The following is a 14,313-nucleotide window of genomic DNA, read 5'->3' on the forward strand; positions in this document are numbered from 1 at the left end:
TGGGGGGATAGGTGAAAGGGATTAAGAGGTACAAACTTCAACTATAAAATAAGTAAGTTACAAGGATGAAAAATACAGCACGGGGAACGTAGCCAATAATATCATTAATAATTCTGTATGGTGACAGGTGTAAACACACTGATCATGGTGAGCATTTTGTAATGTACGTAGTTGTCAAATCACTATGGTACACTGAAAAATACTATCACACACTGTACATCAACTATAATTTTTTAAAAATTGACAACTTGGCAAAAAAATTTCTGCTCATATAGGACAAATGACTAATGTTTTTAAATTTCATTTTTTTAGAGACACAGTGTGTGCGTGCGAGTAGAGGTGGGAGAGAGAGGGAGAGAAACAGAATCCAAAGCAGGTTCTGCCCTATCAGCACAGAGCGCGATGTAGGCCTCGAACTCACAAACTGCGAGATCATGACCTGTGCTGAAGTCAGATGCTTAACTCACTTAGCCACCTAGCTGCCCCTAATTTGTTTTGTTTAAAATACAAATAACTCATTAATTATGACCGAAGTCAGTAAGAAAATACTAACATACCGATGAAAAAAAAAAATTAAAAGGGACATAAACAAATGGCTGATAAGTCCTACCAATGGCCAATAAAAATAAAGATGCTTAACCTCATTCATAATTAAAGAACTATAATAAAAATAACAATGAGCTATCATTGTTCACCTAACAAACCAGAAAAGAAAATTCAATCTGAGAAAAGTATGTATTGGGACAGGGTCATTGTTCAATATGAACTATTATACACTTGTGCTGAAAACCCCAAACTCTTGCAACCTTTTGGGAAATCAATGCACTAATATAATACATCCCAAAGAGATGTACAGAGATCCAATTCAACTCAGCAATGCCATTTCTAGGAATCATGTGTATGAAAATATGTCTTTGCATGTGCACACAAAAAGACAGCTGGAGGGGTGCTTGGGTGGCTTAGTTGGTTAAGCGTCCAACCTAGGCTCAGGTCATGATCTGTGGTTCATGAGTTCAAGCCCCGCATTGGACTCTGTGATGACCATTAGAACCTGGAGGCTGCTTCAGATTCTGTGTCTCCCTTGCTCTCTGCCCCTCCCCCACTAGTGCTCAGTCTCTCAGTCTCTCTCTCAAAAATAAATAAACATGAAAACAAACTTTAAAAGACAGTTGGAAATTTGCATAGAGCAAGAAATTAAAAATAATCTGCATGCCAGAAAGTAGAGACATACTCAAAAGCAAAACTAAACAAAAGCCCACATGAATAGGGTATGTCAAAAGTAGACAGAAGCTAACTGGAAAGAGCTCCCAAAGGCCAAAGCTGGAATAGTCCGATCAATAAAATGACTAAAAAGATTAATAAATGGGGGAGAAAAGACCATGTCTCATGCAGAAGAAATCCAAATTATGTAGCCGATCTGCTCTTAAGGAGAAGGAACATAAGTCCTCCCTTCTGAGCTGTAGGTTTCCTTCCAAAGTAACTTCCTTACAAAGGACAGAACATGGAAAGCTGCAGGGGTGGGAGGGAAGGGGTATAACTTCACAGTGGAGAAAACTGAAAAGTACTAGGTCAGCCAGGTGATCAAGGTTAATAACATCCACAAGTTGTGCTAATGGTATATGCCATTGATATGATGTGATGAACACAGCACTGTGGACTTTTACAAATAACCAATTTATTATGAGATACATATCACACAAACCCCAATAGTGAGGCAAGCAACCAGTACTCCTCAAAACTGTCAGTCACCAAGAGCAAGGAAAAGTCTGCCACAGTCAAGAGGTGCCTAACAGACAAAATAACTAAATGTAATGTAGTAGCCTACATGGGATCATAGAAGAGAAAAAAGCATTAGGAAAAACTAAGGAAATCTAAATAAACTATGGAATTTAGTTAATAATAATGTATCAATTTGATTCATTAATACTAACAAATGTAACCATACTAATGTAAGATGTTAACAATGGGGGAAATTAGGTGCAGTGTCTATGCATATAGACATAAAACACCATATTGTTATATTTTGGGGAATGAGGGCAACATGTTTCAAAATAATATGAGTATTATTACATTAACATGTGATATACATGCTCATATATGAATACAGGAAATTTACTTCTACAGAGAGGGATTTGAGGATTTAGATATCAGGTTAAAGATTTTACTTTTATCTACTGTCCTGTGTTATTTCAATTTTTTTCTAATATGAACTGTAATATTTTATAGTTTCATTAAAATATATTAAAATAACATAAAAACAAGGTGGTAACTGATATTCAAAAGAAACCTACAGATTCACATCTTCAAACAAATGACAGTTATCATCTCACTTGCTATCATTTATAATTTATGAAGAGCCTTGACAATTCATCTACCTCAAGAATTTTGCATTATCTATACATTCATTCTCTAGTTCACACTCCTATTGAAAAGCCTGCATTGATCATCAGGAAAATTTTCATACAGATAATATGTATACCACTTTAATAGAATTCAACATGAAATTTTAAGTAACAAAATTGTGGAGTTATTTACACAACGTCTTTATTTCAGTAAATAAAATTCTCTGCTACCAGTGATTTTCACAAAATAAGGAAGGTGAAAGAGAGAAGATAAAGGAATGGAGGAGAGTTGTATTTTGTAAAGCAGACCAGGTGTATACAGTTATAACTTTGTACAGCATTTCTATACATACACCATTTCTAGAACTTAAGATTTCATTTAATTAAAAAGTAACAAAAGACACTTTTCACAAAGGGAGGCTGACCTTGATCCAATCAATCACTTATGAACTCCTTTCTACATCCCTAGCCTCACCTCCCACTACTAGACCCACACTCCCATACTTTATATACCAGAACTTTCAAAATACTTGTATCTCTTCTACACAGACTATGTTGTTTAACCTCACCAAGCATTTCAAACATCCTGTACTTCTAACCTGGCACACTTATACTGTCCTATTTATCTAAAGAGCTCCTCCTCAAAACCCTAAGTATCATTTTTCCTATGTAATTCCTTCGCTGACCACTCTGGATAATTTATTACTTTTCTCTACAGTATTTCTGTTCATAGTGCAAGTAATTGTTACTCCATTTGTCATTTTACAGTATATTTCTTTTCTTGTCTTTCTCAAATTCATTTAGACAGACCTTATACTTTGTCTTTGTACCTAAAACACTATATAGTGCCAACAGGCTGAAATTAAAACGAACTTGGAAGATTTCAGAGAGTGGGTATTTGGAAAGAACACAGACTTAATAGCTGAAGAGTCTACAACTATGTGGCAGTAAGCACCACATAAATTTTGGATATTATTATCACTGCTGCTATAATTTTTGTCATAGAACAAAAGGCTATTTACTCTTTTCTAAAAATTCTCCGAAGTAGACACTATACAACTTCTCCTTGTTTAGCAATAATTACTGAGATATTTTTAAATGTTATATTTCTAATACACTACTCCTGGAGAAATTTACATTCTATGCTAAATAGTATATATAGCATACTATACAGACCCTGGAGACAGACTTTCTAGAGTTGACTCCTAACTTTGCCACTCAATAGCTGTAGGACTCTCAGGTAACTTACTTAACTGCAATTGCCTCAGTTTCTTCTTCCATAAAATGGGGGACAGTAACAGTACTCATTCTTTACGGGGTCGCTGTAAAGTTTAAGTGAGTTATAAAGTACATGTAAAGTGCTTACAGCAATACCTGATGCAGAGCAAGTGTAATATATATTTGCTATTATTAAACAATAAATTGTAAAATAGTTAATGTTTATTAAGTGTTAATTATATGCCAAGTGCTATGATAAGCACTTAAACTTATTACACTTTTTTCTTACAAAACCCTTACTGTATAGATGAGAAGGGGAAAAGGCTTACTACAGTAAGTATCTTGCCCAGTCATACTGCTATCAAGTGGCAGAATTGGGATGCAAATCCAGCTGGTGCTCTTTAATTTTCAGAACAGATTCACTCCTACCCTTTCCTCTCCAGGGCTAGTGACAAACAGGCATAATCAAGCACAGCATTCTTCTCTCTGATCCCAAAAGCAGTGGTAGAATCTTCCTCTGCATACAGCCCTCTACACAGTTACTATCAATAGAACAAAGTTAATATGAGGAATGAAATCAATTTGTCATCCTTGCTATTTAAACTGCCTCTCATGCAAGTAGAGGGAGTTTTATTTTAAGGAAGGCAATTTCTTTATTATCCAAGTAATCAATCTATGATGAACAAAGGTAAGATATTTTCACACGTAAGTTTACTTATAAAAATTTTTCTTAAAAAATTAATTTAAATAAAATTTAAGGCTCCTGTAAAGACACAATGTGGTTTACAAACTATGTCCTTCAGAGTCCTAGGGTTCTACAGAGGTGAGCTGCAACTCAGGAAAAGCAAAGTCAGCTGGCCCCATACCCCAGGTTTGAACCAAAGCAATTTTCCTTTTTATCTGTTCTATTTATAGAATAGGGGTTCTTCATAAAATTTTATTTAGGGGGAAAGGAATTTCTACTGCCAAATACTGATACTGAAAAAACACCATTCTCTAGGGTACTCAGAATTCACAAAAGTATATTAAGCCTAGACTTTCAAAACATTCAAAAATCCCATTTTTCCTCTGGTCAAGGAGAAAGAGTGCTATTTTTTCTGAACTAAATCAGTTACTAAAACCTACTGGGTAATCTAAAGTATACTAATTGACTACATGATGCTCTAGTTACTATAGCAAACACCAGTAATTCCAATCAGAAGACTACAACTAAGACAAAGTAACACCTCTGGTCTCTGTTCTGACTTAATTCCTCCTTCTTTTAGTCATCCTGGTTACTCCTTTCCTCGGTTATATGCTAAAAGCTGATTATTCATAATCCCTAAATAAAAATACTGTTTAAAATGGCAGAGTGGAGCAAAATAAAGACAACTTCACCAAAACAGATATAACCTTTCAAACTGTGATCAGTGGAAATATCTGCCAAGTATTACAGCAATCCTACTCTAACTTCATCCACAACTAAAGAGTGCTTATGGACAAAAATTATGATGAAGCTTTGGGATAGCTTAGCTATAATTTTAAAATTAAAAATAACAATGTGGGAGTAGTTAGGGGGTATTATGCAGTTCAACAACTCAGTGAAATACATACTATATAACCAATAACCAGAAATACTGAGATCTCCAATATTTAATAAGATTATAAATACTTATTCATACAATTTTGTAAAACATGTACAAATAGAATGAGATATGTAGAGATGTAGAAGTTAAAAGTCAGGATAGAAAGAGAATGAAGAAGGCTCAGGACAGATGAGAATCTATATAAAGATTTGGAAGGATCAGGCATTCAACGAAAGATGGGAAGAAACCCAATGAAAGAAGAGTACACAAACCCAGAGAGAGATGAGGCTGAAATCCATAGAGAGAGTAACCAAGAGAGAGAGCAACAGACAGACACCAGAGTTAAAGAGGGAAAACAAATGAGGGGGTGACATAGACCAAGAAAGAGGGACAGAAACCCAGACCAAAACACAGAGAGACCCAGAACCCCGAGTAAAAGGAGCAAAAACCCAGAAAGTAGATGGAGGAGACTAAACAGAAGTGAGACAATAGGCATAGAAGAGACAGAAAACGGTAGAGAGATAATGATGACGATGAAAAGGTTACAAAATATTTCATATCTGAACTCATACATCGACTAAGTCTTTCATCCTTATAATCTTGAAACACTGAATTCTGCTCTTTCTCAACCTCAAAATTTCTAAAATCATCCCCCTAACTGCCTCCTCACATCTCCTTTGGGCTCCTGTTCTGACCACTGATCTCCTGTCCAGATGGTCCCCTAAGCTCTCTGAAACCCCAAAAAGGAACTCTTTTGAATCCCAGTCTCTTCATGGAGGCTTTTTATACTGCTTTGCCCTTACACTGCTTTTCCCCAGATCCACCTGGATCCCACCCAAAGGCAATGGTTTCCCTACAGCTCTCTCAAATGAGGACTCTTCTCACCCTCAACACATTCTAGGACCAGCAGACAATACTTGGCAAACTGCTGGCTCTTTGCTGTGCTGGTCTCAAACAGCCCCCAGAACTCCTAAGAGCTCTTTCACATGGCTACACAACTCTATCAACCCAACTTTGTCAATATCATTTCTCCACTTAGCACCCCACTTCCTGACACCACCACCACCACTACATGTGAAATCATACATGTATCTAATGGGTATTTCTATTTGCTTGTCCCAGAGACATCTCAGAACTATTAACTTGTTACTTCCTCCCCCCAAAATTTATATATATATAAACATAAACACACACACACAGGCAGTACACCAAGCTTCTCTTCAGACAGAAATCATCTTTAAAGGTCTGTAAGAATTTCCTAAGACATTTAGATCCCTTTCTACAACTGTAGTTCTAAGTTCACTCTCAGTAATCTACTCTTGGAGAGTCAGAACTGATAATAACAAACCTAAGCTCCTGGGGTACCTGGGTGGCTCAGTTGGGTTAATGTCTGAGTTTTGATTTCGCCTCAGTCACGATCTCATAGATTGTGGGATCAAGCCCTGCCTCAGGCTCCATGCTGAGCGTGGAGGCTCTTCAGTTCTCTCTCCCTTTCTCTCTCTGCCCCTCCCCAACTAGCGTTCTCTCCTCTCTTGCTCAAAATAAATAAATATTTTAAAACAACAACAACAGAACAAACCTGAACTCTCAACCTTAGAGCAGAACCCGTCTTTTCATATGGGACATATTAGTTTATTACCTGGTCTCTTGAGTAATGTTAGCCCTGCCAGAACAATTCAGAAGAATGGAAGTAGAGATGGTGAGGAAAGCAAGAAGAAATCATCTTTTCGGTGGCTAGAAGATCATGGGAGGCCCTGCACCTGTGTATTTCTGCATATCTTCAGAAAACCTCTTTTTGTTAAGGAAGGGTCATTATTTTCAGCAATATATCACAACTTTTTCCCCCTTTCTGTTTTGTTAATGAAGCTATCCAAAATTAAGAGGAATATTTTTTTCACTATGAAAAATTTACAATGCTCAAGAGAAAGTTCTGAGATAAATAAAACATTATAAAGTAGTTTCTTTTTTATAATAGAGGTTCACTGTCCTTCTGGTTAACCTCCTTTAATAACTTCTCAATTGCTCTTTATCTATAAGACCATTTTTAATAATAAGCAGCTCTAAACAGCAACAGGGAGGAAAATCATCCATTGGGATACACAAATAATAGTCCACTGTCACTACCAAGGCAGAATTAAGTGAGGGTGAGGGCAGACTGTGATCAGGGCTTCCACCAGACCAAAACCAGATAGGTAAGCCTTTTGATGCCACCACAGCATCACAGCCTTATATTCAAAAGTTTGATATTCTTCTTTTTCTGCTCTTTATCTTTGTAAGCATTAAATGAGTTAATATTTGTAAAGTACTAAAAACAGTATCTGCCATATAGGGAGAGCTAATAAAGTAATCAGGAGAAAATGTTTAGGGGCTTTGATAATTCTGACCTCTACTTTCCTCCCTGAGGTATTATTATGTCTAGCATCTAACAACAAAAAATCATGAGGATGCAAAATTCCATTGTAAGAGTGCTGTGAACGTAACAGATGTTCCATAATTTTATTTGGGAAGGGCCAGGAAAAAGTAAAGACATATCAAAACAAATAAGATTAAAGACATAACACGCTGTTTGTTAGGTTTTTAAGAAAAAAAAAAAAGTGGCATGAACCTCATAACTGGCTTTAGAAACAAAAGAGCTCAAATACTTATAAAGGCTTACAGTCCCTAATACAAGCACCTGAGAAACAAGAGTCACAAAGGAACCAATTTGCTAATTATCATTGCTAAAACATTAGCTGTGACTCACACTCACACACACACACACGCACACACACACAAATATATAAATAACATTTATGTATCTACAGAATGTATATCACAGTCTTGGCTTAATACATAGGCATCTTCCCATATTACAGGCTCTGTCATGAAAAAAATAACTTCTAAGGAAATAACCTAACTAAAATTTAATGGAAAATGATTAAACTCTGATACACTGGGAAGTAGTTACATGAAGTAAAAAGAACACTGGGCTTAGTAATCAAGAGGGATTATAGATCTAGGAACTTAAGATAGTATGTGCAACTTGACGTCAAAAATATCAAATGAACCTATCCAAAGTCAAATTTATTTAGCCAAAAAGATTAAGTGGTTTGTTATTTGCCCTGCCCCCTCACCAGAAACCAGTAAAGTAGAAATTTAAGGAAAATACTGAATCTGGGAAGAAGGGACAGTGAACAGGCAGAAAGAAGAAGGTAAAACAGAAGAAACAGACTTTCTGTGCTTCCATCTCCAGGGAGCACAATGACATTAATTATTATTATTTGAAGAGAAAAACCAAAAGTGTCAGGGATTCACAGTACATGGTCTTCTTAAATTATCCTTTGCTTTCACAAAATTAAATGCAATCATAAATAATGACCATGTATAACAAGCTCTATAATACTGTACCTTTCTAACTTTCTCCCTCACCAAGGATAGGTTAAATTTGCCTCCCATTGTTGAAGTCTCATTCTGGTCCTACTAAAGTCCTCCTGTTCCCCTTTCCCTCCAATACTTCCACTTAACAAAATGACATCATTTTCGACCCTCTAATAAACAACTAGAACTATCATGTGGCTCCAGAAACGCATAAGGAACACAGAAGTTTAAAAAATAAATAAATATATGTGTGTGTATGAGTGTGTATGTTTGTGTGTGTGTGTAAAGAACCAAAGGCAAATGTTCCAAAAAAGAAAATTCTTCAAAATTCATTTCCCTTTATCATCTCATTAACATTTTCTGATATAACTACTGATAGTCAATGATTATGTCTTGAGCTCAGGATTACTAGGGCTTATGCTTAGCAAAACTGTTTCACTCACTGGGCCAGGGTGGGGGATCGGGTGCAGAACAAGGACTATTTTTAGAATAACAAGTCTATCACAATATTCAGTACACACTTTCTTCAAGACCTACCTTCTCACCACTTGAGTAGAAGAAATAACGCAATCGGACTATGTTACAGTGATCTAGCTTTCTCATGATTTGGAGCTCTCGGTTCTGAAAAGGAAACACATGAAAATATTTTTTAAAGGATAAATGCTATTCACCATATTGACTACGATACTAAAATTTCATAACAATAAACACTACAAAGAACAGGCCATGGATATGTTACTAAAAAGTATGGTCTAGGGGTTGGGAGGCTGGGCAATATAGGTGAAGGGGATTAAGAGGTACAAAGTGCCCACTGTAGAATAAATAAATCATAGGGATGAAAAGTACAGCACAGGGAATATAGTCAATAATACCGTAATACACTTATCGTAGTAAGAATTTCATAATGTATATAACTGTCAAATCACTATGTTGTACGCTTGAAATTAATATATTATGTCAATTATACTTCAATTAAAAATTTAAAAACTAAAACAATAACAAAAATTTTCTAAACAAGATAAAAAGTATGGTCTGTACTGACCTGCAAACTATTTGTTATTAGTCTATGAACTATTTACTACTGCCTTGCGATAAGATAAACACAGAAATTGAGAATAAGTGCTTAGAATCTTTCACAGCAATTTGACAGAATAATTTCATATTTATGAATCTTAAGAGTGGGGCCTATATTTTGTATTTTTTAATTTCACTTTTCTAGTAATTGATTTGTATTTTATGTTACAAAAATATCAGTCTGATGAACTGGAAATTTTTTTAACTAATACTTCACAACTAATAGCTTGAGAAGCAGTGATCTATATTATGACAGAGATACCTGGAATGAGCTATTATTACTGGAATCTTTCACAACTATAATAAAAATCAAGCTTCTCACTAAACACATAAATTTGGGTGCAAAGAGCTCTTACAAGCCCCACTATCTTCCAAGATATGGTCAAAAAAAAATTTTTTTTTGAGAGCCCCATAAGAAAGGTTCAGTTGCTAAGTTTTACAGAGTTATAATAGGACATCCCAGAAACTGTACAGTCCTGATAAATTTATAAACCACACAAATAATTTTTCCTTTGGGGAGTTTCAAAGTTATGTTCATTCTTCATGAAAAGAAACCATCAAATAATATGATGGCTTCCTAACAACATAAGTTTTTACAGTAATAAATTCGAAGAGTATATATTAACAAAGAAGATACATTCCAACAATATACTTGGCTGTCAAAAGTCCAGTTAATAACATAACAGAAAAAATATTAAAAAGTACCAGCTATATGATCAGGAAATATAAAATTTCAGGTAAAATAGTGAATTAGAAGAGCTACAAAACATAAAAGTTAATATACCTGGGAATCTGGATGGAAAAAATGCTTTATGGTTAGAAAAAAAAAAGCCAAAAAAAGAGGGGCTGGGGGTTGCACAGCAGATGAGGAGCCTAATCAGCAGAACTATCCTAGAACAGAGTGGTCTCCAGTTCTTAGATGATAGAAGGGGCTCCTGGGTGGCTTAGTCAGTTGCACATCTAACTTCAGCTCAGGTCATGAACTTGCCATTTGTGAGTTTGAGCCCCGCGTCGGGCTCTGTGCTGACAGCTTAGATCCTGGCGCCTGCTTTGGATTCTGTGTCTCCCTCTCTCTCTGCTCCTCCCCCACTTGTGCGCTCTCTCAAAAATAAATAAATGTAAACAAAATTTTTTTTAAAGAAAATAATTTATGTAATACTAACAAAAAAAAAAATCAAACCTGGACCTACAAATGGCACCTTAAAAAATGAAGGCCATACATGAGAACAGAGGAGCAAAACCATGACAGGTAAGCAAACAAAAAGCAACATGGCACAGGTAATTCCAACCATAACAAAAACCACATAAAATGTAATTAACTAAGCACACAATCAAAGGCAGAGAATGTCAGATTCGATAAGAAAGCAAGTTCCAACTATATTCTCTCTCTGATACACACACTTCAGATTCAAAGACACCAACAGCTTGAAAGTAAAAGGATGGAAAAAGATACAGCAAGTAAACAGCACCAAGAGATCTGGAGCAGCAATGTGATTAGCAGACAAAGTAAATTCTGAGAGACAGCGATTTCCCCATTTCCTACCAGATAAAGTCTAAAGCACTTCATATTCTGGTTCCTTATTATCAGCTTCATGTTATCTTCCACTCATAACCAACATGATCATAACTAGATCCCACTTCTCACTCTTTCTGACCATATTATCTCATTCCCAATTCTAAACCACTGATCACATCATCACTGGAATGTCTTGATCCCTCCCTTCCACCTACACACATTCTATCCATCCTTGAAGTTCCTATTCAACTCCCACCTCTTTCACAAGGCTATCCCCAGCTGTTCCAACTCACACTAATCTTCTCTAATCTCTAAATTCCTGCAGCACCTACCAATATTTTAGAATTGAGTATATACTTTCTTGGTTTTTATTTTTGTAAACTGTAGTTCAATAGTGTCATATAAAAGAATGCGTTTCAAAAAGTACCTTATAGAAATCAGATACTACATTGTAGTCACTGTAGGGAAACACAACACACACTAACACAACTTGTCCAACTAACTTACTATACATGTGCCTTAAGAAAAGCTGAATTTTGTATCTTTCTGTATCAGAGACGGAGCTCTCAAAGCTGGTTACTTTGTCTTTCACAGAGTAAATTAATTCCCTGTTTTTATAATTTCTTCTGCCTTACAACTTGCTGTAGACCAGTATTCTCAAACTGTGGGATCAGCCAATTAGGAAATGAGAAGGGGGTGGATAAGGAGAAAAGAATAAGAAGTTTAATACAGTAAGGCTAAGGACTTTTTCATCAAACTTACTTCAGTTATTTTTCTGTGCACTGGGTTGCAATGTAAAATCTACTTCTTACTACAAGATCATAGTTAAAAATTTTAAATCCATTGTAGAAAAACAACCTGTCTATAAAGGCAAATTTTTTCCAATACAGAAACGATAAAAACTTACATGTAAACTATTTTTATCATTCCCACCTAAAACAAAATAAGAGAAAACAAAAAGACTGCTCAAGATGGAATAAATAACACACAAGTATAAGAAAACCTGAAAGGTACATTTAAAGGAAAAATTATCCTTTTGGTTTAACCAATAGCCACTAACATATATCCTCCTCTAAAGTAGACAGGGGCTATTGTTCATTTTTACATCATTTGACATCTCACACTTTAAAAAAAGTGGGGGTGGAGGGGTATTTCCAAACCTAAAAGCACTGTGTCAAGGGAATCCCTAAAGGGTACTTTATGTACCCTATGTAAAATTCAATAAAGGAAAAGCTGACTTTTAGGTGAAGTAACAACCAGAAAGCTTAATAATACTGTAGATGTCAGGTAGGCAGCATATGGCTATCATCTTCTCTTCTTCACCAAATTTCATTCCACTGCTTTCCTACCATAGAAAGTTCCATTTTCATAAAATCTAGTAAAATAGGACTGACTTCAAAAGTTTTGCTTCAGGGGTGCTGGGTGGCTCAGTCGGTTAAGCGTCCAACTCTTGTTTTCCACTCAAGTCACGATCTCTCAGTTGGTGAGTTTGAGCCCTGCATTGGGCTCTGCACTGACAACAGTGTGGACCCTGCTTGGGATTCTCTCTCTTTCTCTTTATCTCTGACTCTCCCTTGCTTACTCTCTCTCTCTCTCAAAATCGATAAACTTAAAAAAAAAAAAAAAGTTTTGCTTCAAAGACTATTTTTTCCAAAACATACCTTCTTCTTCAAAAAGGAATTACCTAAAGTTCCATCATCCTTCTTCTGAAATCACACTAGGACTGAAAAAGTGTTTATTTCAATCCATTTCTGAATCTTTGATTCCAGAGTAAATTCAGATACCCCCAAAGACCCTACAATTGGCTAGAATGTCACCTCAAAATAATTCCCTGTGTACAACAAATATTTTGAAGCTAATTATGTGTCAGAGCCAGGGCTCTGAGCGTATAAAAATTCATAGTCCTCACAGTTTTCAATGGGTAAGCAAACCAAACAATTACAATACAATGTGGAAACTGTAGGTCACTCAGATAGTGCGATAGGGTAAATGGGGATTTGGACCTATAAAAATTTTGCTTATTAGTACCTTGAAAAATTCGGGAAAGAGACCTGGTGGAAAGTTTTAAATATAATGCTAAAAAGTTTGAATACTACAAGCCATGAAGAACCACTAATATGTTCTAAGCAAGAGATTTGTTTTGGGAAGATCACTGGTTATCAAAAAAAGTTTTTTGTTTTTAAGGAGAAGATAAATTAAACTAAGACCTGTACGGAGGTAGAAAGAGTCAAGACAGAAGGAAGAGAATGGCTCTGAGAGGCAGATCAACAGTTATTTGATCACATACTGTTACTGCTTTGGTAAATGGAAGGAGGGGAGTGATAACTATCAAACTTCTGACTCATGTGACTATTAACATGGCAATAGAATTCACTGGCCTAGGAAGCTGTTTTGGAAGAAGGAAGGAATGAGTTCAGTTTGGGACACGTTTAGCTTTAAATGCCTGAAGGACACAGATATGGAAAGGTCCAGAAAGCAATCTGATATGTTCATCTTATCCTCTAGCAAGAGGTCTAGATGGTTCTTGAAGCTACAGGAATAGATAAAATTGCCTGTAAAATAAGAAGGAGGTAGCCAAAGTCTCCAGGAGCAGAAAAGCCTATAAAGAACACTAAAAAAGAAACTGGTTAGGTAGTAAAAACCTAGACGATGGTGTCACATAAGCCCCAAGACAGGTAAGATATTCTGAAGAATATCCTGGAGAATGTGAACATTTAGGCAGACAGATGAAAAGGAATCATACAAGAAACTGAGAATGAGCAAAGCTGTAAAAGATGAATCACCAAAATAATATATTAGAATAAGGGTCAGTCAACATTTTCTATAAAGGGCCAGATAATAAATACTTTAGGCTTGCAGCCCAGTCTCTGTTGCAATTATTCAACTCTACAGTCAGAGAAGAAAAGCAGTCAACAATATGCAAAGGAATGGGTGGCTATGTATATCCCAATAAAACTTTATTTACAAAAAGAGGCAACAGGCACACAGTTTGCCATCTTTTATTCTAGAAGCCAAGGAAAGAAAATTCTTTATATATTCAATCTCTTTCACAACTTAGCACGCACGCGTGCATGCATGCATACACACACACACACACACACACACACACACACACACACACCGTATATATAGTGGACTTTCTAATATCAACTAATGTTCTGGAAGTTTACTGTAACATTTTTCTTTTACATTACTATAATTAGACATATATAAATAAATAATCTAAATTATGAATTAGATA

General features: G+C 35.8%; 1 protein-coding gene across 3 annotated transcripts in view; it reads right to left on the reverse strand.

The window, feature by feature from the left end:
- GSK3B (glycogen synthase kinase 3 beta) overlaps nucleotides 1-14,313 on the reverse strand; it is a 190,544-nt gene that overhangs the window by 93,453 nt on the left and 82,778 nt on the right. For all 3 annotated transcript variants that reach the window (XM_015064612.3, XM_015064613.3, XM_027060929.2), the window contains exon 3: nucleotides 9,020-9,103. In XM_015064612.3, the coding sequence (XP_014920098.1) occupies nucleotides 9,020-9,103 (84 nt within the window). The remainder of the gene's footprint in view (nucleotides 1-9,019; nucleotides 9,104-14,313) is intronic.

Source organism: Acinonyx jubatus, chromosome C2 (genome assembly GCF_027475565.1).
Source record: "Acinonyx jubatus isolate Ajub_Pintada_27869175 chromosome C2, VMU_Ajub_asm_v1.0, whole genome shotgun sequence".
NCBI lineage: Eukaryota > Metazoa > Chordata > Mammalia > Carnivora > Felidae > Acinonyx > Acinonyx jubatus.